The 25,480-nt window shown below is 45.7% G+C and overlaps 1 protein-coding gene across 1 annotated transcript in view; it reads right to left on the bottom strand.

The window, feature by feature from the left end:
* Positions 1-1,424: 1,424 nt before the first annotated feature.
* The window catches only part of LOC139256443 (iron-sulfur cluster assembly 1 homolog, mitochondrial-like), a 29,868-nt gene continuing 5,812 nt past the window's right edge, over positions 1,425-25,480 (bottom strand). The window contains exons 2-3 of the mRNA XM_070874222.1: positions 12,365-12,418; positions 1,425-1,726 (exon numbers count right to left, since the gene is read on the bottom strand). Coding sequence (XP_070730323.1) covers positions 1,592-1,726; positions 12,365-12,418 — 189 coding nt within the window. The 3' untranslated portion in view covers positions 1,425-1,591. The remainder of the gene's footprint in view (positions 1,727-12,364; positions 12,419-25,480) is intronic.

The raw sequence follows: 25,480 nt of genomic DNA, 5'->3' as shown, positions 1-25,480 counted from the left end.
GTGGCAGTTTGTGCACCATGCCCTTGACCATGGCGCTGCCCAGGACAGTGATAAGCTCTTTGGTGTACGTTCTCAGTTTTGTGTGGATGGGGCTCAGGGCTGGTCTGAGTGCCTTGTTGCACCACAGTCTCTCAAACATATTTTTACTCATGATGGATTGGCTAGCGCCAGTGTCCAGTTCCATCGCTATGGGTAAGCCATTCAATTTTACATTTAGCATTATAGGTGGACATTTCGTCGAAAATGTGTGCACCCCGTGTACTTCAACATCTGCCTCCTCTGAGGCTCGAAATTGCTTTGATCCACCATGGACCGATCCTTCCTCTGCCACGTGGTGGTTAGCAGGTTTTGCAGAGCTTGCAGCTCGTCTGCAAGCTCGTTGGAGGTGCCCCATTGTTCCACAGCTCTTGCAAACATATCCTTTGAAGCGGCATGAATAGGCTGAATGGAAGCCTCCACAACATCAACAAGGTGTGAATTGCCTTGCATTCATCCTTGGTTGCGGAATCTGAGTCATCTGGGTCACCTGAGGCCTGCTGGCACAGTTGCAGACTCGTGGGTTCTGCCCTGTATATTTCTGCTCGCAAACACAGTTCCAGTTAATTTATGAAAATTGCGAGCACTTGTGTGCTGAGATTTGTTTGGTGTTCTCACTGGTCGACATAAACGCCTGTGCTATCGCAATGGCCTTATTGAGGGTCGGTGTCTCTACAGTCAAAAGTTTTCGTAGGATGGTCTCGTGGCCAATGCCCAGTACAAAAATGTCTGAGCATTTGCTCCAGGTAGCCATCAAACTCACATTATCCTGCAAGTCGCCTTAGCTCGGCAAGGTAGCTCGCCACTTCCTGACCTTCAGATTGCTGGCATGTGCAGAACTGATACCTCGCCATCAGCACGCTCTCCCTCGGGTTAAGATGCTCCCGAATCAGTGTAAACAGCTCCTCATACGACTTATCTGTAGGTTTCACCGGAGCCAGAAGATTCTTCATGAGGCTGTAGGTCGGTGCCCCGCAGACCGTGAGGAGGTTCTCCTTTTTGCAGCGCTTCCTTCTCCGTCCAGCTCGTTGGCTACAAAGTACTGGTCTAGCCATTCGACATAGGCTTCCCAGTCCTCGCCCTCAGAGAACTTCTTCAGGATGCCCAGTTTGCTGCATCTTTGTGTTGGATTCGTATACTCGTTGCCAGTTATTGTGTTCCTAACACAGATGAGACTGCACACAGGGAGGTTAAAGTAACAGTGACTTCAGTCTTTATTAAGACACTCCAGAGTGAGGAACAGGCCTTAGGGACCTGCTTATATACAGTGCTCCCAAGGGATGCTGGGATCCCTTGGGACTTCAGGGGATGCGCTCCCTGGTGGCGGAACATGTGAGTGCATGCTTTACAGATACACAACAGGTAATTTACCTGCCTTCCTGCCAGGGTAGGATTAAAATTGCTCCCCCCTACACCATGGGGTCGATTTTCAGCACCTCACCGCCCGTTGCCGGCGACTGCCGCCCACTCCCGTCGACATTCCTCCTGAAGATCCATTTTCAGGGTGGTCTGGAGTTGCCGGGAGAGGAGAGCCGCCGGGAACCGCCCGTTGACGTCAGTGGACGGCCGAGTGACGCAAATGACCTCCTGCCCGCCGTCTCTCAGATTCCTGTGGGCGGGAGTCGGCAGCAGAACGGGGGTGGACCGCTGGCTGGAGGCTGGTCTGTTCCCGACAGGGAGTATGAAGAACCTGAAAAAAGGTAAGTGAACATTTTAATGCTTTTTTTCAACAGCGACTTACCTGTATGGGGTCCCATGAAGGTCTTCGGATAGTTTTATAATTTTTTGCTGTTTTTTTTTCATGTCTTCGACCCTCCATGGGCCTGATTCCATCCTCAGTGGCACTCGGGCGGCAAGCGCCTCTGCCGCCGAGAATGCGACCTCCCGCCCGCTGATGCCCAGATTGGCGGCGTACGTCTTCCATTTGCTGCCCGCCGACCTTCAAGGGACCTTCTTCCTGAATATCCCACCCAAAGTACCGTCTGGTACCTCGGCGGCACTTTGGTCAGGTGGAGGCCTTGCTGAAAATCGGCCCCCATATCTTTAAGTTTGGCTTTAGTAGAACAGCCCCCTTCTGCACCAGTGATATTTGCACTTCTTATGTCAGCCAACCCTGTGGCCTCCCTGGGAGGTTGATAGGAAGTGTAAAGCAGCACCATTGAAATAAATAGGCAATAACAAGACTAATTAGGGCATCAGGAAATGTGTGCTGCAAAAGATTTTTAATACATTATATATAGAATATAAATATATAGATGTATTCATTTACATTTGCTGCTGCTGGCATTCTGATTTTGAGATTCAGGCCCCGACATAGCAGCTCACAGAATACAGGTATGCTTTGGCTGGTGTATTTGGACACTGAATTATTACAGGTCGATTCTACCTTATCTTAAATGGAGTATCTTTATCAAATATTAGAGGTCAGGAAATGGCTCAAAGACACAATACAATCTTGCAAGTGGTTATATAACTGCTCTAACTTCATTAAGAATGTGGTGGCAAGTTAGACTCTGAAGCTTGCAAAGCACTCAAATTCATCCATCGCAGTATCATCTCTTGGTTCACTGGTAGTCCATGAGCGAAATAATAAACAACTCAGGTGTGGGGGTTGGGGGGTGGGAGGGAGAATTGGAATTAAAATGAAACTGTGAAACAAAGCCAAACCATCATCCAATTACAGAGTGACACATAGTTGAGGGAACATGTCCCTCGACCGTCTTTGTCAAGGTAACACTGACATTTGAAAGGGAGAGGTGTCAGATTAGGACTGATGCCCAGAAGTAGTTCTTCATGCAAATATTGAGTATTGTATAGAATGGACCCTGGTAAAGTAGTGGAAGCAAATACCCTGAAACTTTGAAGAACTGAAATTGGTTAAATGAGCTTCATCAATATCTATCTTGGGATCATAAATTCTTGACTTACGGGATTACATTTTGTAAAAAGAGTTGTTCTCTTTCTTAATTACACTTCACTGTCCTATAAGAAATAATTAAACCATTCTATGATTAATAAATACCCTGCAAGGTTTCTTACCCTTACCCTCATGGCCAATCCCAACAGCGACAAACCAGAACGCTGCACCGCCATTGTTGCCCGGGAACTTAAGACGCTTCGATGTCGACATCGCCACCCTAAGCGAGACCTGGCGGGCAGGGGAAGGCCAGCTCAAAGAACAAGGTGGAAGTTACACCTTCTTCTGTAAAGGCAAACCAGAGGAAGAACGCTGCCTCCACAGAGTCGGTTTCGCCATCAAGAACGAGCTGGTCGACCGCCTCAGAGACTCGCCCTGTGGGATTAGCAAACATCTCATGACTCTCCGACTCACCCTATCCCAGAACCAGTGCGCCACAGTTATCAGTGCGTACGCCCCAACACTCGACGCAACAGGTGAGGCCAAAGAGGATTTTATTCCAGCCTCGAACAATCCCTGTCTTGCGTTCCTACGGACGACAAACTGATCCTCCTCGGCGACTTCAAGGCCACAGTCGGTAAGGACACAGACCTCTGGGGAGGCGTGATCGGCAGAGGGGGTAGAGAAAAGCAACTCCAGCGGTACCCTGCTCCTGACAAAATGCCTCGGACGTGACCAACACCTTGTTCCACCAGAGGGACAAGTACAAGGCATCGTGGCAACACCCTCGCTCCAAACACTGGCACCTGCTCAACTACATCATAGTTTGAGCCAGGGATCGCAAAGGCGTGCGCATCACCCGCGCCATGACAGGAGCCAACTGCTGGATGGACCACCGCCTAATCTGTTCAGTCATCAACATCAATATAGCCCCAAAGCGGCAACAGCAGCAGCAGTGCCACAGAAAAAACGCTGGTGCACTCAACGACCCAGCTAAGAGAGCCCTATGCAGCCAGCGCCTCACTGCTAATCTGGCGACCCTTGATGACCCAAAGACGCAGAGTGCCCACAGCGCTTGGTCTGCCCTCCAGGCCACCATAACCAGTGCCTGCGAAGAGGCGCTCGGTCACTCAATCAGGAATACCAGGACTAATTTGATGAGAATGATCAAGAGATCCAAGAGCTAATAAATCGCAAGCGCAGGGCATTTCTCAACCTAAAACAACAACCCAACTCGGGAGCAGCAAAGCAGCTCTACAGACGGCTCAAGGCCGAGGTCCAACAAAAAACTCGTGACCTAAAGAATAGATGGTGGGTGGAGAAAGCACAGGAGATTCAGCAGCTGGCAGACAGCCATGATGTACGAGGATTCTTCACTGCTGTCAAATCCACCTACGGCCCAAGCACCCAAGGCCCCACCCCACTGCTGGCCAAGAACGGGGAGACACTCATCAAGAACACCGAGGCAGTCAGGACCCCCTGGAAGGAGCACTTCGAAGATCTCCTTAATCGAGACTCTGCCTTTGACACGAATGTCCTCGACTCCATCCCGCAGCATTCTACCTACCACCGTCTCAGCAAAACCCCAGACCTGTATGACGTAGAGAAGGCCTCAAGAACAAGGCATCGAGAGCAGATGGAATCCCTGCTGAGTCACTAAAGTATGGCGGAGAGGCACTATTGGCACGAATGCATGACCTCATCTCTCTTATCTGGAAGGAGAAGAGCATGCCGGGAGATCTCAGAGATGCAGTAATCGTGACCATCTTTCAAAAGGGGGACAAGTCCGACTGCGGCAACTGTAGAAGAATCTCCCTGTTATCAGCCACTGGGAAAGTCATCGCTAGAATCCTCCTCATCAGTCTTCTCCCTGTGGCTGAGGAGCTCCTCCTGGAGTCACAGTGTGGATTCTGTCCAATATGGGGTACAGACATGATCTTTATGGCACGACAACTGCAAGATAAATGCAGGGAACAGCATCAATTCTTGTACATGGCCTTCTTTGACCTGACAAAGGCCTTTGACACTGTTAACCGCGAGGGACTATGGAGCATTCTCCTCCATTTCGGCTGCTCCCAAAAGTTTGTCGCCATCCTCTGCCTGCTCCACAACGACATGCAAGCCATGATCCTGACCAACTGATCCACCACAGACCCAATCCATGTCTGGACTGGGGTCAAGCAGGGCTGCGTCATCGCGCCAATCCTCTTCTCGATTTTCCACCTCACACTCAACAAGCTCCCCGCTGGAGTGGAACTAAACTATAGAACCAGTGGGAACCTGTTCAATCTTCGTCGCCTCCAGGCCAGATCCAAGACCGTCCCATCCTCTGTCGTCGAACTACAGTACGCGGACGCTTCTGCATCTGCGCAGACAGGCTGAACTCCAAGCCATCGTCAACATCTTCACCGAGGCGTACGAAAGCACGGGCCTTACACTAAACATCCGTAAGACAAAGGTCCTCCACCAATCTAACCCCACCACACAGCAATGGCCCCCAGTCATCAAGATCCACGACGCGGCCCTGGACAACGTGGACCACTTTCCATTCCTTGGGAGCCTATTATTAGCAAGGGCAGACATCGCGACGAGGTTCAACACCGCCTCCAGTGTGCCAGCGCAGCCTTCGGCCGCCTGAGGAAGAGAGTGTTCGAAGATCAGACCCTCAAATATGGCACCAAGCTTATGGTCTACAGGGCTGTAGTGATAACTGTCCTCCTATATGGCTCAGACATGGACCATATACAGCAGACACCTCAAATCGTTGGGGAAATACCACCAACGATGTCTCTGCAAGATCCTGCAAAGCCCCTGGGAGGACAGACGCACCAACGTTAGTGTTCCCGATCAGGCCAACATCCCCAGCATCACAGCACTGACCACACTCGACCGGCTCTGTTGGGTGAGCCACATTGTTCGCATGCCAGACGCAAGACTCCAAAAGCAAGCGCTCTACTCAGAACTCCTACACGGCAAGCGAGTCCCAGGTGGGCTCAGGAAATGTTTCAAGGACACCCTCAAAGCCTCCCTGATAAAGTGCAACATCCCCATCGACACTTGGGAGTTCCTGGCCAAAGACCGCCCTAAGTGGAGGAAGAGCATCCTGGAAGGCGCTGAGCACCTCGACTCTTGTCGGCAAGAGCATGCAGAAACCAAGCACAGGCAGCGGAGGGAGCGTGCGGCAAACCAGACTCCCCACCCACCCTTTCTTCCAACAACTGTCTTTCCCACCTGTGACAGAGACTGTAATTCCTGTATTGGACTGTTCAGTCACCTGAGAACTCACTTTCGAGGGACTGCCTATGATGGAAAGTGTGGGAGCGCAAGCCGGCATTTCTAAAACGCTTTGCTTTGGCGCGGTCTGGAGATATCGAAAGGGTTAAAAGTTGGAAGATTGAAGTATGGATCAAAACAGGCTTCTAGATGATATGGAGCCATTTAGTCATTGAAATGAGTAGCTGGTCATTTATCTGTATGCCAAAATATTTGAGTGTACTTTATTATGCGAATAATAATCTGATGACATCATATGTATGTTAAGTATGATCTGATTTGTGTATAATAGTTCAGAAAGCAGTTAGTCGTGATTTCAGAACATTGCCATTTTGATTCTACATCATCTGCATGTTAATTGTCTAAATGCACTATGCAAAGTTCAAAGGCTTTTTTGGTATGAAGATGAGAGTTTGACGCACAAGACACTGGACATTCGGAAGGTGTGTGCCTCACAAGCAGCCACTGGAATCGGAGCAAGCAGAAAGTTGGCTTGAAGTGTGTGTGTCTCATAGCATTCATACTGGGTTTGTTTAGTATGAATGTTTAAATAAAAGACTTGATCCTGCCTTTACTACAACTGAGTGTGTGTGTAATTCGCCGTTTAAAGCAACGAAGTGAAAAGAGCAAGAAAGCTGTAAAACATATTGGTGACCCCGACGTGATTTTCAAAAGTTCGTTGGCTGAGGTATTCGAAGAAGTGTTTCCCATACATCAGTTCGAGGGGTGAGTATTCTCTCAGTGGTCATAACTTAAAGGGATCTCCAATTAGTAATGGGAGGATCAGGGAATATTCCAGATGAGGTCAGGTCATTTCTTAATGAATGGATTGAGTCGCAAGGAGGGGCCTTACGGTACAGGGCAGGAAATGATGTCAGGAGGATGGAGAGAGACACGGCAGTCTTTAGTGGAGAGTGTCCAGTTAAAAAAGATTAAAGTGTTTGGGTTAAAAAGTGATAGAGAGAAAAGCATTAGTGTTGTAGTGTCTAATCCTGGGGATTCAAAACTTAGGAGAAGAGGCTGAGGCTAAAAATAAGGAAGTCTCAGAACTCAGAGAGCAGCTAACAGCAGTGAGTAAACATAGAAAATAGGTGCAGGAGCAGGCCATTCAGCCCTTCTAGCCTGCACCGCCATTCAATGAGTTCATGGCTGAACATGAAACTTCAGTACCCCCTTCCTGCTTTCTCGCCATAACCCTTGATCCCCTGAGTAGTAAGGACTTCATCTAACTCCCTTTTGAATATATTTAGTGAATTGGCCTCAACTACTTTCTGTGGTAGAGAATTCCACAGGTTCACCACTCTCTGGGTGAAGAAGTTTCTCCTCATCTCGGTCCTAAATGGCTTACCCCTTATTAAAGAAGTAGAGAATTGGTGATTTCAGGCACTCGGAGCAGCCAGGATTGTTCTGACGTTGGATCAGCATCTTTCCAATGAACAGAACCATAATCAAGAGCCAGAGAAAGCATTATGTAAGCTGCAGGATGCAAAATGACAGAGACCCGAACGAACATCATAGTTAAAGGGACCCCTACCTCCCCGTGTCCTGTTCAGGAGATGGGAGGGCAGCAGGTATTAGGTTGCCCAGCGGAGACAGCAATTGATGAGGCCTGGTGGTATTCAGAGGATTCCCAGAGTTTGAGAGTTGAAAAGGGGATTAAGGGACAGGGAGAATGCCCACCATTCCCTTCCGCAACTCCATTGTCTTCCTCAACTTCGGAGCCTCGAACCCATGTGGTTCGCGTGGCAACGGTAGGTACGGAGGCGGAGCAGTTACCAGATGCCTCTTCGGTTCCTCAGACGTTTCACACTCCACAACATTACACATGACCTTCCGGTAATGTGGAGAGTGGGGGGGAAGTATGCTCGGGCGGACAAAGCGAGAGCAGGATCACGATTCCTCTACTCCCTATGGTGCTCGTGAAGGGAACACTACCTTAAGTGGTTTTGGGAATTCCTGGCATGAGCGAGGAGGGGTAAAGTTACAGGACATGAGAGCTATCCTTGGTGAAGTGGGACCTGCACCACTTCAGGATCTTAATAAGTTTGCCCAAATGGTGGTGTAATATTCTGGAATGGTGGCAGTCAGTGACATATCGAAAAAACAGAGGGTTCACACGATTCTGTGGACTTTAGGGAATCACTGGGGAAAGGTTTTGAAACAACTTCCAGGGCTCTGCTTGGTCAAATCATAGTTGCAATCTTTGGTGCTCACTCAGGGCCACAGTTAATAAAGTGGCTTGCATTATTACCAGGGGAAGGATGCAGGGAAGCGGGGGAACGTATATTCCAGTTGTGTAAAAGTTTGTGAAGTAATTGGATTTATGTCATTACGGGGATGGTACACAGAGAGAGATCATTTTGACCCTTCTATGCCCTTCAGTAGTTCTGGAAGTAGATGCCTGGGACGGGGACGATAGTTTTGATAAATGATTTGCAAGGGTAGAAAGCTTGTATCAGAGAGCTGCAGGAATTTCAGTCATGGAAGTAAGACAGGGGTTACAGTGATGGAAGGCAGAAGGGCCCGAGTGGATGAATCCTGCGAGGAGTCGCATAAAAGGAGCAGGACCAGGTGGTGTCTGGATCCCGACCAGTCAGTTGATAGAGGACAGGGATAGACTGGCTAAAGAATTAGAAAAATTAAAAGAAAAGTTGAAGAATCAGGAAAGAGAAGCTAGAGTCACAGACAGGAATGATACCTTGGTTCAGTTGGTGAGGTCGGGAGTTTCATAGAAACATAGAAAATAGGTGCAGGAGCAGGCTATTCGGCCCTTCGAGCCTGCACCGCCATTCAATATGATCATGGCTGATCATGCAACTTCAGTACCCCACTCCCGCCTTCTCTCCATACCTCCTGACCCGTAAGGGCCACATCTAACTCTCTTATGAATATATCCAATGAACTGGACTCAACAACTTTCCGTGGTAGAGAATTCCATAAGTTCACCACTCTGGGCGAAAAGGTTTCTCCTCATTTCGGTCCTATATGGCTTACCCCTTAGCCTTAGACTATGACTCCTGGTAATGGACTTCCCAACATCGGGAATATTCATCCTGCATCTTACCTTTCCAGTCCTGTCATAATTTTCTATGCTTCTGAGATCCCCTCTCACCCCTCTCATTCTTCTAAATTCCAGTGAGTATAACCCTAGTCGATCCAGTCTTTCTTCATATGTCAGTCCTGCCATCCCGGGAATTTGTCTGGTGAACCTTCGCTGCACTCCCTCAATCGCAAGCACGTCCTTCCTCAGATTAAGAGAACAAAACTGCACACAATACTCAAGGTGTGGTCTCACCAAGGCCCTGCACAACTGCAGTAAGACCTCCCTGCTCCTATACTCAAATCCTCTCAATATGAAAGCCAGCATGCTATTTGCTTTCTTTACTGCTTGCTGTACCTGCATGCCCACCTTCAGTGACTGATATAGTACCATGACACCCAGGTCTCGTTGCACCTCCCCTTTTACTAATTTGTCACCATTCAGATAATAATCTGCCTTCCTGTTTTTGCCACCAAAGTGGATAACGTCACATTTATCCACATTATACTGCATCCGTCATGTATTTGCTCATCCACCTAACCTATCCAAGTCACCCTGCAGCCTCTTAGCATCCCCCTCACAGCTCACATAGCCACCCAGCTTAGTGTCACCTGCAATCTTGGAGATATTACATTCAATTCCTTCGTCTAAATCATTAATGGATATTGTAAATAGCTGAGGTCCCAGCACTGAACCTTGCAGCACCCTACTAGTCACTGCCTGCCATTCTGAAAAGGACTCGTTTATTCCCACTCTTTGCATCCTGTCCGCAGGTGAGGGAGAATTGCTATAGGGATGCCATGCCTCAACCACACGTCGTTTCTTTAGGACCCTTACTTCAGGATAGGGGTGGCCGTCCCCTTATCGAGGCATGTGTGGAAGGGCAGTGGGTAATTAACACAGGGTCCGCTGGACAAACGAAGGTTGAGGTGGTCCTGGAGGAAGGGGATTCCCCTCTTCAGAGACAGTATCCCATCACCCCAGATGCACAAGGAGCAGTTATTGAACAGTCAGAGATGAAAGCAGTGGGAGAAGCTTGTTCAGAAGCATTTAATGTTTCTGTAGGAACAGGCTGTCTCAGAACTGATGAGATGTTCAGTGAAAAGCTCAACTGTGGGCGTTATAAACATGATCTTAAAGGATGCGAAGTAGAAGTTGGATCGTTGAGAGAGGAAATTACAGCAGTTTAAAAGGGTGAACTAAAAGAAGGACTGGGATTCTCAACTGACTATTCAGCATTTCCGTCATCCTTTATTCTATGTTGTTACATTTCTTCCATAAAGCAGAGGAAATTGTTAAAAACTATGCAGAGGGCAACAGACTTAGTCAAAGACACCGATTGCGTGTTTACATTTCAAAATGTAAACAGCAAGGAATTCAGTGGAAAACATCAAAAATTGAAAGTTGACAAGTGAAAATGGATATGATAATCGTGCTGCTATTTGGAAGAAGGAAATGCGGAAATGAAGAACAAGATTTCAACAGCGACAGAGTTTGAATCAAGCAATTGTTGTGGACATTAACCACCACACCGTGGAAATTGGGAACGTTCGCATAACTTTGGATCAGATTGGAGTCATTGTTCGGATGGAGCCCGACGGCAACTGGCGTGATGAACACAATGATACACCCTGTCCCTATGTTGGTGCTATTTCAGTTGATTGTGCTGGTCATTTTGATGTATTACGGATGGCGTATTCGAAAACAAGGACTACAATTAGAGAATACTGTTGAATGAGCTCAAATGACCATACAAATGTTACCGAGATAAGACCTGCAGAGAGGCAAAGAGAAGAAGTGGGGAAATGTGGGAGCGCAAGCCCGCACTTCTGAAATGCTTTGCTTCAGCGCGGTCTGGAGATATCGAAAGGGTTAAAAGTTGGAAAATTGAAATAGGGATCAAAACAGGCTGCTAGACCATATGGAGCCATTTAGCCATTGAAATGAGTAGCTGGTCATTTATCTGTATGCTTTTTTACTATGCGAATAATAATCTGATGACATCGTCTTTATGTTAAGTATGATCTGGTTTGTGTATAATAGTTCAGAAAGCAGTTAGTCGTGATTTCAGGACATTGCCATTTTGATTCTACATTGTCTTCATGTTAATTGTCTCAATGTACTATGCAAAGTTCAAAGGCTTTTTTATTATAAAGATGAGAGTTTGACACACACACATGAGACACTCGACACTGGACATTCGGAAGGTGTGTGCCTCACAAGCAGCCACTGGAATCGGAACAAGCAGAAAGTTGGCTTGTGAAGTGTTTGTGTCTCACTAGCATTCATACTGGGTTTGTTTAGTATGAATGTTTAAATAAAAGACCTGATCCTGCCTTTACTACAACTGAGTGTGTGTGTAATTTGACGTTTAAAGCAACAAAGTGAAAAGAGCAAGAAAGCTGTACAACAGAAAGTAGTGGAGGCAAATACCCTGAAGCTTTTAAGAAGCTGAAATTGGCTAAATGAGCTTCATCAATATCTATTTTGGGATCATAAATTCTTGACACAGGATTTCATTTTGTAAAAAGAGAGTTGTTCACTTTCTTAATTACATTTTACTGTCCTATAAGAAATGATTAATAGATACCCTGCAAGTTTCCTTACCTTTTTAATCAATCAATCACATCCCAGCATTGTAAACATTAAGGGTATCAAAAACTCAGGTTTCAGTAAAGGGTGGGGATATTTTCACTCACATTCAGACATTTCTATCTTTTTTTAAATCTAAAAATAATGTATTCAATTGGCTATTCCCAGAACATGGATACTGAAGATGAATAAATATTTACCAACTGTAAAGTAGCTTTTAAATAATTTTAAGTTGTAACATTTATATCATGAATTTGCCCTAATAATGTGAACAAGAGGCAATGTTTCACTTAAAAGGAGAATGCTAACATAAGTTGAAAATTATCGAAGATTTGTTCTTGGAACAAGTACAAGAAAGCAGTACCAAGTTGAATTCTATTTTTTTCAGATGTTACCACAGGCAAGTTAAATAAACTATTTTACATTACTTAAATACCATAACTATGTAACTAGTGCTGCAAAGAGAAGTGTTTTTAATGTAGTCACATTCTTGTATTTGAAACATTGCCTATCTTTTATTTATTTGGATAGACAGGCAAAGATGATGTATACCTGATGATACTTACATATTGAGGCTTTTCCTGAAGCAGCTGCTTAATTTTATTAACAGCCAAAGGAGTCTAGGTAAGAATTAAAAAAGTTTAAATGTTTAAAAATGGTTTCAATTTTAAAATATCATCCACAGTTTAAAATCCCATCAATATGTTCCTACAAAAATAATAACCATGAACTCTATAGACTGTATATATAATCTGGGAACTATGGATATTTCTCATACTGGTGACATCATAATTATTCAGTTGGAGACCAGGTATAACAAGCTTCCCATCTATTTCTCACAATTGAATTTATCCATTAAATATATTTAATATATTTATCCATTGAATATATCCTACTTGAAGCTATAATCGTTGCCTCAGTTTGAAAATACTATAGATTAACAGGATACAAACACAACATCCCTTTAAAGGTAACTCTATATTCCAGTGAGAAAGACTCGAAGAGAAGGATGAACCATCAGTGGCTAACTAAGGAAGTTAAGGATGGTATCAAATTGAAAACAAAGGCATACAAATGTTGCGAAGAATAGTGGCAGGCCAGAGGATTGGGAAATTTTTAGAAACCAGCAAAAGACAACTTAAAAAAAAATGAGAGAGAAGATAGATTGAGAGTAAACTAGCAAGAAATATAAAAAACAGACAGTAAGAGCTTTTACAGGTATATAAAAAGGAAGAGAGTAGCTAAAGTAAACATTGGTCTCTTGGAGGATGAGACTGGGGAATTAATAATGGAAAATAGCAAAATGGCAAAATGGCAGAGACTTTGAACAGATATTTTGTATCGTTCTTCATGGTAGAAAACGCTAAAAGTATCCCAATAATAGATAATCAAGGGGCTATAGGGATGGGGGGGGGGGGGGGGGGGAAAGAGACTTAAAACAATCGCTATCATTAGAGAAAATGTATTATGCAAACTAATGCGACTAAAGGTGGACAAGTCCCCTGGACATGATGGCTTGCATCCTCGAGTCTTAAAAGAAGTGACTGCAGAGATAGTGGATGCATTAGTTATAATCTAACAAAAGTCCTTGGATTCTGGAGAGGTCCCAGCGAATTGGACAACCGCAAATGTAATGTTCCTATTTAAGAAAGGAGGGAGACAGAAAGCAGGAAACTATAGACCAGTTAGCCTAACATGTGTCATTGGGAAAATGCTGGAGTCCATTATTAAGAAAGTAGGAGCAGGACATTTAGAAAATCATAATACAGTCAGCATGGTTTTATGAAAGGGAAATCATGTTTGACAAATTTGCTGGAGTTCTTTGAGGATGCAACGAGCAGGGTGGATAAAGGGGAACCAGTAGATGTAGTGTATTTGGATTTCCAGATTCGATAAGGTGCCACATAAAAGGTTACTGCACAAGATAAGAGCTCATGGTTGGGAGTAATATATTAGCATGGATTGAGGATTGGCTAGCTAACAGAAAGCAGAGAATCAAGATACATTTTCAGGTAGGCAAACTGTAATGAGGAGTGCCATAGCGATCAGTGCTGGGGCCGCAACTATTTACAATCTATATTAATGACTTGGATGAAGGGACCGAATGTAATGTTGCCAAATTTGCTGATGATACAAAGATAGGTGGAAAAGCAAGTTACATAAGAACATAAGAATTAGGAACAGGAGTAGGCCATCTAGCCCCTCGAGCCTGCTCCGCCATTCAACAAGATCATGGCTGATCTGGCCGTGAACTCAGCTCCACTTACCTGCCCGCTCCCCGTAACCCTTAATTCCTTTATTGGTTAAAAATCTATCTATCTGTGACTTGAATACATTCAATGAGCTAGCCTCAACTGCTTCCTTGGGCAGAGAATTCTAGAGATTCACAACCCTCTGGGAGAAGAAATTCCTTCTCAACTCGGTTTTAAATTGACTCCCCCGTATTTTGAGGCTTTGCCCCCTAGTTCTAGTCTCCCCGACCAGTGGAAACAACCTCTCTGCCTCTATCTTGTCTATCCCTTTCATTATTTTAAATGTTTCTATAAGATCACCCCTCATCCTTCTGAACTCCAACGAGTAAAGACCCAGTCTACTCAATCTATCATCATAAGGTAACCCCCTCATCTCCGGAATCAGCCGAGTGAATCGTCTCTGTACCCCCTCCAAAGCCAGTATATCCTTCCTTAAGTAAGGATACCAAAACTGCACGCTGTACTCCAGGTGCGGCCTCACCAATACCCTATACAGTTGCAGCAGGACCTCCCTGCTTTTGTACTCCATCCCTCTCGCAATGAAGGCCAACATTCCATTCGCCTTCCTGATTACCTGCTGCACCTGCAAAGTAACTTTTTGGGATTCATGCACAAGTAAAATTGTGATTTTAGTGCCCAAAAAAAAACAAAAAAAAAAAAAAAAAAAAGGGGGGAAAAAAAGGGCCTTGTAAATGTCTGGAGTGTCACCCAGGTCGGGTGGCACCGTTTAATGTTTTATGTTTTGCAGGTGAACTCCAAAAAGAGTTTCATGCACAAGTACCCCCAGGTCCCTCTGCACCGCAGCATGTTGTAATTTCTCCCCATTCAAATAATATTCCCTTTTACTGTTTTTTTTCCCCCCCAAGGTGGATGACCTCACATTTTCCGACATTGTATTCCATCTGCCAAACCTTAGCCCATTCGCTTAACCTATCCAAATCTCTTTGCAGCCTCTCTGTGTTTCCCACTAATCTTTGTGTCATCTGCAAATTTTGTTACACTACAGTCTGTCCCCTCTTCCAGGTCATCTATGTACATTGTAAACAGTTGTGGTCCCAGCACCGATCCCTGTGGCACACCACTAACCACCGATTTCCAACCCGAAAAGGACTCATTTATCCCGACTCTCTGCTTTCTGTTCACCAGCCAATTCTCTATCCATGCTGTTGTGAGGAGGATGCAAATAATCTGCAAAGAGATATAGATAGGCTAAGTGAGTGGGCAAAAATTTGGCAGATGGAGTATCATGTGGGAAAATGTGAGCTTACTTACTATAGTAGCAAAAATAAAAGAGCAAATTATTAATGAATGGAGATTACAAAATGCTGCAGTACAGAGGGATCTGGGGGTTCTTGTACATGAAACACAAAAAATTAGCATGCAGGTACAGCAAGTAATTAGGAAGGCAAATGGCCTTTATTGCAAGGGGGATTGAGTATAAAAGTAGGGAAGTCCTGCTACAACTGTACAGGGCTTTGGTGAGACCACACCTGGAGTACTGTGTACAGTTTTGGTCTCCTTATTTAAGGAGAGATAGATTTGCATTGGAGGCAGTTCACAGAAGATTCATGAGGTTGATTCCTGAGATGAAGGGATTGTCTTATGAAGAAAAATTGAGCAGGTTGGGCCTATTTAGAGTTTAGAAGAATGCGAGGTGATCTTATTGTAACGTGTAAGAATATGAGGGGCTTGAAAGGGTCGATGCAGAGAGGATGTTTCCCCTCGTGGGGGAATCTAGAACTAGGAGGTATTGTTTCAGAATAAGGGGTCGCCCATTTAAAATTGAGATGATGAGGGATTTCTTCTCTTAGAGGGTCGTGAATCTGTGGAATTCTCTACCCCGATTTTTGAATATATTTAAGGTGGAGATAGACAGATTTTTGAATGATCAGGGAGTCAAGAGTTACGGGGAGTGGGCAGGGAAGTGGAATTGAAGCCAAGATCAGATCAGCCATGACCTTATTGAATGGTGGAGCAGGCTCGAGGGGCCAAATGGCCTACTCCTGCTGCTATTTCTTATGTTCAAGAAGGCGGCTCACCACCACCTTCTCGAGGGTAATTAGGGATGGGCAATAAATGCCAGCGACGCCCACATTCCGGAACGAAAAAAAAAAATCACATGAAGTGAATGGAATTGGCTGAAGACTGGCTTCTGTGTGATGGTGGGGACCTTAGGATTAGGCCAGAGATGGATCATCCACTTGGCATTTCTGGCTGAAAATGGTTGAAAATGCTTCAGCCTTGTCTTTTGCACTGTGCTGGGCTCCGCAATAGTTGAGGATGAGGATGTTCATGGAGCCTCCTCCTCCCTTTAGTTGTTTAATTGTTCACCACCATGCATGACTGGAAGCGGCAGGACTCTAGAGCTTTGATCTAATCCGCTGGTTGTGGGATCGCTTAGCTCCGTCTATAGCATGCTGCTTCCGCTGTTTAGCGTGCATATAGTCCTGTGTTCCAGCTTCTCCAGGATGGCATCTCATTTTTATTTTTACGGTACGCTTGGTGCTGCTCCTGGCATTCTCTTCTGCACTCCGCATTGAACCAGGGTCGGTCCCCTGGCTTGTTCGTGATGTTAAAGTGAATGTTAGGATATGCCGCGCCATGTTGTAGTATACAATTCTGTTCCTGCTGATTGCTCACAGTGCCTCCTAGATGCCAGTTTTGAGCTGCTAGATCTGTTCTGAATCTATCCCATTTAGCACAGTGGTAGCGCCACACAATACAATGGAGGGTGTCCTCAGTGTGAAGACAGGACTTTACCTCCACAAGGACTGTGCAGTGGTCACTTCTACCAAAACTGACATGGACAGATGCATCTGTGACAGATAAATTGGTGAGGACGAGGTCAAGTAGGTTTTTCCCGTGTGTGGGTTTTCACACCATCTGCCGCAGGTCCAGTCCTTCAGGACTCGGCCAGCTCATTCAGTAGTGGTGCTACTGAGCCACTCTTGATGATGGACATTGAAATACCACACCCAGAGTATGTTCTGATGTTCTGTGCCCTTGCTACCCTCAGTGCTTCTTCCAAGTAGTGTTCAACATGGAGTACTGATTTATCAGCTGAAGGAGGGCGGTAGGTAGTAACCAGCAGGAGGTTTCCTTGCCCATGTTTGACCTGATGGTATGAAACTTCATGGGGTCCAGAGTCATTGCTGAGGACTCCCACGGCAACTCCATCCCAACTGTACACCACTGTGCCAACAACTCTGATGCGTCTGTTCTGCCGGTGACAGCATGTTCAAGGACTTTGGAGAAGGAAGGGAGATGTGGCAGTAGTTTGCAAGGACAAAGGCATCGAGGGTGGGTTTTTTGAGAGGGGTGATGACACAGATTTGAAGGGGAGGGGAACAGTACCCGAGGAGAGAGAACCGTTAACAATATCAGCTAACTTGGAAGCCAGAATTGGAAATTGGTCAGCAGTTTAGTGGGAATAAGGTTGAGGTTGCAGCAGGTGGGTCATATGGACAAGATGAGCTCGAAGAAGGCATGAGGAGAGATAGGAATACAACTAGAGTTCAATGCTCGGGCAAGGGGGGGAACCTTAGATAAAGTTTGGTCCGATGGGCTAGTTAGTGGAAGGGAGAAAAACGGCAGACAGCTGAATGGATGGTCTCAATGTTAATGACAAAGTCCATGAGCTCCTCGCACTTGTTGTTGGAGGTGAGGGTGGAGGAAACAGGGGAGAATGATTTAAGACGGTTTGCAGTAGAGAAAAGAAGCCTGGGGTTATCTTTTCATTCCAGGATGATCTTGGAATAGTGAGCAGTTTTGGCAGAGGAAAGTAGAACCTAATAGTGCATTGCGTGGTCCAGCCAGATCTGACAATGAATGGCAAAACCAGTTGTCAGCCATATACGTTCAAATGTATGACTTGGACTAAGGGAATGGAGATGAGGGCCGTACCAGGGAGAAAGACCAGGGTGAGAGTAATGGTTTTAATAGGGACTAGGGCATCAAAGGTGGAGGTAAGGGTGTGGTTGAGCAGATTGGTAGCTGCAGAAAAGTTGTAGTGAATGGAGGGCCAAAGGTCATCTCAATTTCTCTGCTGCCCCCAATCACTCACTCCAACCTTCGTCCCTCTGAACTCGCAGCACACCGTTCTCTCAGATCCAACCCCAAAATTGTCATTAAACCTGCTGTTGTTGTTTGACAAAACAACTCCTACCTTGCACAGGCTGAACACCAACTGTGACACCACCTCCGACCTCCCCCTCGACTATTAAGCCAGTTTCCAAGACTGTCACTGACCTCATCCCTCCACAGCCACCAACACATAGTCCCCCAACCCTGCACAGCCCACTTCTACCTTCGTCCCAAGATCCACGAACAGGACTGCCATGGTAGACCCATTGTTTCAGCCTGTTCTTGCCCCACAGAACTGATTTCTTCTTATCTCAACTATTTTCTCCTTGTCCTCTCTCTTCCCACCTACATCATTGACTCTACCGATGCCTTCCACCACTTTAACAGTTTCCTGGCCCCACCCGTCTCCTTTTCACTATGGACCTCCAATCCCTCTGCACCTCCATCCCCCAGCAGGACAGCCCAAGGGCGCTCCATTTCTTTCTTGAACAGAGGCCCAACTAGTCCCCAACAACCACCATTCTATTCCACCTGGCTGAACTTGTTCTCACATTGAACAACTTCTTCTTTGACTCCACTCACTTCCTCCAAATTAAAGGGGCTGCTATGGGATAGCACGAGTCCTAGCTATGTCTGCCTTTTCATGGTATATGTGAAACATTCTTTGTTCCAGTCCTACTCAGGTCCCTTCTTCACCTCTTTTTCCGATACATTGATGACTGTATCGATGCCGTTTCCTGCTCTGGTCATGAACTAGAACATTTCATTCAATTTTCTTCCAATTTCCACTCTTCTCTCACATGGTCCATCTGATGCCTCCCTTCTTCGACTTCTTGGTGTTCATTTCTGAGGATAGGTTATTGACAAATATCCACTATATGCCCCCTGACTCCCACAGCTACCTGGACTACACTTCCTCTCACCCTGCTTCCTGCAAGGACTTTATTTCATTCTCTCAGTTTCTCCTTCTCCATCGCATCTGTTCTGACAACGCCACCTTCCAGACTAGTGCTTCCGATGTCTTCCTTTTTTCTTAACCGAGGATTCCCCTCTACCGTGGTTGACACGACCCTCAACTGTGTCCGTTCTATTTCCCGCACCTGCTCTCACCCCACCCCGTCCCCTCCCTCCCAGAACCATGATAGGGTTCCCCTTGTCCTCATGTTTCACCCCACCAGCCTCCACATTCAACGGATCATCCTCCGCCACCTCAAGCGTGATTGCACCACCAAACACACCTTCCCCCTCCACTTCACTTTCAACATTCCGAAGAGACTGCTCACTCCGCGACACCCTGGTCCACCCCTACACCCCGTCCCCTTCGCACGACACCTTCTCGTGCAAGTGCAGGAAATGCAACACTGTTCTTTTAATAAGAACATAAGAAATAGATGTAGGAGTAGACCATACGGCCCTTCAAGCCTGCTCCGCCATTTAATACGATTATGGCTGATATGATCATGGACTCAGGTCCACTTCCCTGCCCGCTTCACATAACCCCTTATTTCCTTATCATTTAAAAAACTGTTTATTTCTGTCTTAAATTTATTCAATGTCCCAGCTTCCACAGCTCTCTGAGGCAGCGAATTCCACAGATTCACAACCTGCAGATAAGAAATTTCTCCTCATCTCAGTTTTAAATGGGTGGCCCCTTACTCTAACATTATGCCCTCTAGTTCTAGTCTCCCCTATCAGTGTAAACATCCTCTCTGCATCTACCTTGTCAAGCCCCCTCATAATCTTACATGTGTCAATAAGATCACCTCTCATTCTTCTGAATTCCAATGAGAGGGGCCCAAATTACTCAATCTTTCCTCATAAGTCAACCCCCTCATCTCCGGAATCAACCTAATGAACCTTCTCTGAACTGCCTCCAAAGCAAGTATATCCTTTCGTAAATATGGAAACCAAAACTGCATGCAATATTCCAGGTGTGGCCTCACCAATGCCCTGTATAACTGTAGCAAGACTTCTCTGCTTTTATATGCGGAGCAGGCTCGAGGGGTGAGATGGCCTACTCCTGTTCCTAATTCTTATGTTCTTATACTGCATCCCCTTTGCAATAAAGGCCAAGATTCCATTGGCCTTCCTGATCACTTGCTGTACCTGCATACTAACCTTTTGTATTTCATGCACAAGTACTCCCAGCTCCTGCTGTACTGCAGCACTTTTCAATCTTTCTCCATTTAAATAATAACTTGTTCTTTTATTTTTTTCTGCCAAAGTGCATGACCTCACATTTTCCAACATTATATTCCATCTGCCAAATGTTTGCCCACTCACTTAGCCTGTCTATGTCCTTTTGCAGATTTTTTGTGTCCTCCTCACACATCGCTTTTCTTCCCATCTTTGTATCGTCAGCAAACTTGGCTACGTTACACTCAGTCTCTTCTTCCAAGTCGTTAATATAGATTGTAAATAGTTGGGGTCCCAGCACTGATCCCTGCGGCACCCCACTAGTTACTGATTGCCAACCTGAGAATGAACCATTTATCCCGACTCTCTGTTTTCTGTTAGCCAATCCTCTATCCATGCTAATACATTACCCCCAACCCCGTGAACTTTTATCTTGTGCAGTAACCTTTTGTGTGGCACCTTGTCAAATGCCTTCTGGAAGTCCAAATACCTCCTCCCTTCCCACTGTCCAGGGCCCCAAACTCTCCTTTCAGGTAAAACAGTGATGTACTTATTGCAACTTAATATACTGTATTCACAGCTCACGATGTGATCTCCTCTACATTGGGGAGATAGATATCTCAATTTGCTGATACCAATAGATCTCGGTCTTCTAATGCAACACTACTTAGAAAAAATATCCAGGCTCACAAGATCTGAAATGAGACAAACCAACAAATAACACAAGTACAAATACGATTGAGTATCCTGGGCCTCAATGACTCGGTTGCAGGGCTCAAAAGGTCATACTTGGACACTCATACTACAGAAACCAGATGATCTGTACTGAATCAACAATTTTAGCTGTGAAACAATAGATGGTTTTTAGTCTTTGGGCCACAGAGGAAAAAGCCAGCCAGAAACCTCACTCTTTTGGTCACTGTCAAATAACTCCACTGGAATGAGTATGCATGGATATTGTGTGAGGACAGGATTACGCTCAGCTGTGATGTCTTCATCACCAAATAGTTTAATAGCCTGCCAACACTCACTATCTAAGCTCACACGACAAGATTGGCCACTTGGATAAGCTAGGAGAGAATGGCAGTTATCTGGGGAAAGGAGGAGAAAATTGGAAAATAAAATGGATTTGGTTCTGCAACATAGCATGGCATCACATAAATATCCCTTTTGTTTAAATGCAAGTCAATCATTTAAAAAAATATCAATAAATGCACAGGGTAACTTGCTGAGAAGGAACCAGCATGAAATTTTAATTTTCTGCCAATTATGTTAACCCCTCCTGCAACACAGAAGAGTTATCAGGGGTTACATTGAATAATCCCCAAAAATGGGTGTGGGGGATTATGGTACGCGATTAACCTGTGCCCATGCAGTGCGATGTTAAATTTGTGTTGCCTGCACGCATCAGCAGGAGCCCCGATATCGCGAGTGGCTAGCACCAACATTCCCTTTAAGCTGCGCAGCCACACAGCGCTCTGGAGCTCCCATGGAGTCGACTCGCCGGATTTAAAATGGAAACAAACGGTGCATGCGCGGAATTTTGAATGGGCCGCACGGCCCGTTAAAAGGGGCGGCGGCCCAAAAAAGAGGGAACATTGGCTAGCACTACTTAAAGGCAACCTGCAACTCTTAAAAGGGAGGTGCATTGTCGCTGCAAGAAGTGGTAGGAATCCTTGAAAAGTGAATCTGTGCTGTGATACTTCGAGGAATGGCTGAACCTTTGAGAGTGTGAGCGCCAAAGTTTTCTGACAATTTACTGGAGGTCTTGGTGTAAGACATGGAGAGAAGGCGAGACAGCCTGTATCTGCAGTGGAGTAAAAGGCCCTCCAGACATATGATCAGGAGGTAGTGGGAAGTAGTAGTGGTGGAGCCAAGAGTGTAGCTTCAAGAACATGGATCTGACATGAGTCGGTAAGGTGAGCGAGTTCCATCTTCAAATGGTATATCCTGCCAACTGCACCACTAGCCTCATCCACTGCTCAATTCACCACACTTTAGAAATTCCTCCCCTTCTCTGACCTTAACACAATTACTGCTCCATTCAATATTGGGGTAGTTAAAAGTCTCCCATCATCACTACACTAGTTCTTGAACCTCTCTAATTTCTTTGCAAATCTGTTTCTCTATCTACTTTCCACTATTTGGTGGCCTATAAGATACACCAAATAGCATAATAGCTCCTTTATTGTTTCTCAACTCCAACCAAATGGATTCTGTCTTTGATCCCTCGAGGAATTTCACTTTCCAGCACTGTTTAAAATCATGAAGGATTTAGACAGATTAAATAAAGAGAAACTCTTTCTAATGGCTGAAGGGGTGATAACAAGGGGGGACAGATTTAAAGTGATTGGCAAAAGAACCTGAGGCGACATGACGAAAATCTTTTTTTACGCAACGAGTGGTTAAGATTTGAAATGCACTCTGATAGGGTGGTGGATACAGATTTAATAGTTGCCTTCAAAAGGGAATTGGATAAATACTTGAAGGAGAAAAAATTGCATGGATATAGGGAAAGAGCGGGGCAGTGGGACTAACTGGATTGCTCTTTGAAAGAGCTGGCGCAAACTCAATGGGCCGAATGGCCTCCTTCTGTACTGTGCTATTCTATGATTCTACCCCTAATACCCAATTATTAATAATCTCAACACTTCAATTCATGTGCTTTCTCGCACCCTCACACATTTAGCACTATTGCAAGCCTCACACCGGTAGCTATTCAGCCATGACAGCCACATCACCTCACTCACTGACACACCTCTCTTTCTTGCAGGAGAAGGTGGCGCGTAACAGGAGGCAGCAGGAAATAACTGCAGGAGGACAAGCGTGCCTGCATGTTTTAACCCTAATGGAGAACAGAGTGCTGGCCATGATGGGAAAGGGCATCGCTGAGGTCGTGGCCATTGGCAGGGCTGAAAGGAAGACGATGAGGGTATCTGCATACCTAAACCTCCTTTTCACTTCCCACTACTCTCTCATCCCACAATCTCTTCTGACTCATAAGCCGCGGATGATGTAACCACGCACTTCTTAATTTCACCTCTCCCCTCACCACAGGCCAACCCATGACCTTTTTTTAATTTCAGATACCCAAAAATTGGAACCTTCACACAGAAGAGGAAAGCGGCAGTGAAGATAAAGAGACGCAGTCATGGAATCTTACTCTCGCAGCCACCAGCTCAGTGACTGATACCGCGTATTTTGGAGGCTAGGATAGAGGAGGGATCTGTACGTGGGGAGATACCAGGCACAAGTGTGCAGAAGCCTGGGGGGGCAGGGGGTGGGGAAAGGAAAGTGCATCTGCCAACTCACAAGAGGGCAAGGTCGAACACTAGCTCTGCTGCCAAGAAGCAGCTTCCATCAAAGGTCTTAGTGCTGCAGGGGAAGCTCGGACTGCCGCCATTGTGGCTCTGGATACCACTGTTCAAAAGAGGTTTCTAGGGCATCACAGCAACCTATGTTTCCATGCTTTTCAGACTGGGAGGCCGCATTCGGCCATCTTCTTGATGACACTAGCTGGTAGCTTCTCGGTGAACTAGCACATACAGGGAGACCACGTGTAGATTTTCATCAGTCCTATGGGACCCATGTAACAAAGAATCAACACCTCATCACTGACCCAACAGCAAAGGTCCCTGGCTTCGACCTCCCTCAAAGACAGTAGATAGCGCTCAACCGAATCCGCACAGGGCATGGACGATGCGGCCACGTACTCCACAAGTGTCTATCTGTGTCGGCTGAAAAAGAGCTATTTAGCCTAATCCCACTTTCCACTCCTTGGTCCGTAGGTTCCAGCACTTCAAGTGCATATCCAGGTACTTTTAAAATGAAATGAGGGTTTGTGTTTCTACCCCGTCAGGCAGTGAGTTCCAGACCCCCTCTGGGTGAGAAAAGTTCTCCTCAACTCCCCTCTAATCCTTCGACTAATTATTTTAAATCTAGGCCCCCTGGTTATTGACCTCTCTTCTAAGGGAAATAGGTCCTTGTACTTCAATTAAGTCTCCCCTAAGCCTCCTCTGTTCCAAAGAAAACAAGATCCTTCATTCTGTTTAATGCCATGTGGCCTCCTTCTGTGCCTTAAATTTCTATGATTCAGCTGTGCGAGCTTAAGACAGGGCTTAGAAGTATGGCTGAGGTGTGGAGTTCGAAAATAGCAGCACTGGCGACAAATCAGCAATGCATACTGATTGGCGTCATCATCTCATTGCTCTACATGTTGCCGGCGGTCATTAGGTGCGCGCAAACCTTTTTCCCTCAAGATGGTGTCCTGCGCACTTCCTGTCGAAGTGTTCACACACATCTCGGACCCGATTTTTGATCCTTATGTGGCCGCGTAGCGCCTAAAAATTGTGCTACACAGCCCAATTTAGCCCCCATCTTGTCCAAGCATGTCACTACAAATTTGATGTGATGTAATACAAAGGAAACTTCTTATCTCAGAGTCAAGAAGACAATAAACCTCTTCAACTTCCACTACCAAATTATGGGATCTGGGCACCTCAAGGAGATTTTCTGTCACCCATATCCACACCCTTTGCAGATGATAGAAAAATTGACCACTTCATTGATTGTGAGGAAGATATCTTTCGACTGCAGGAAGATATCAGGTGGGCAGAAAAGTGGCAAATGGAATTCAATTTGGAGGAGTGTGAGGTAATACATTTGAGGAATGCCATCAAGGCAAGGGAATACGCAATAAATGATAGGATACTGAGAAGTGTAGAGGAACAGAGGGACCTTGGAGTGTATGTCCACAGATTCCTGAACGTAGCAGGACAGGTAGATAAGGTGGTTAAGAAGACATACGGAATACTTGCCTTTATTAGCCGAGGCATAGAATATAAGAGCAGAGAGGTTATGTTGGAACTGTATAAAAGACTAGTTAAACCACAGCTAGAGTTCTGGTCACCATATTACAGAAAGGATGTGATTGCACTGGAGAGCGTAGAGGGAATTTACGATGTTGCCAGGACTGGAGAATTTTAGCAATGAGGAAAGATTGGATAGGCTGGGGTTGTTTTCTTTGGAACAGAGAAGTTGGAGGGGAGATTTAATTGAGGTGTATAAAATTATGAGGGGCCTGGATATCCCTTAGCAGAGAGGTCAATAACCAGGAGCATAGATTTAAAGTAACTGGCGGAAGGATTAGCGTGGGGTTGAGGAGAAATTCTTTGCACCCAGAGGGCGGTGGGGGTCTGGAACGCACTGCCT

Source organism: Pristiophorus japonicus, unplaced genomic scaffold, assembly GCF_044704955.1.
Source record: "Pristiophorus japonicus isolate sPriJap1 unplaced genomic scaffold, sPriJap1.hap1 HAP1_SCAFFOLD_725, whole genome shotgun sequence".
In the NCBI taxonomy this organism is placed as follows: domain Eukaryota; kingdom Metazoa; phylum Chordata; class Chondrichthyes; family Pristiophoridae; genus Pristiophorus; species Pristiophorus japonicus.
The sequence above is the reverse complement of the archived record's forward strand: the minus strand, read 5'-3'. Positions and strand labels throughout refer to the sequence as shown.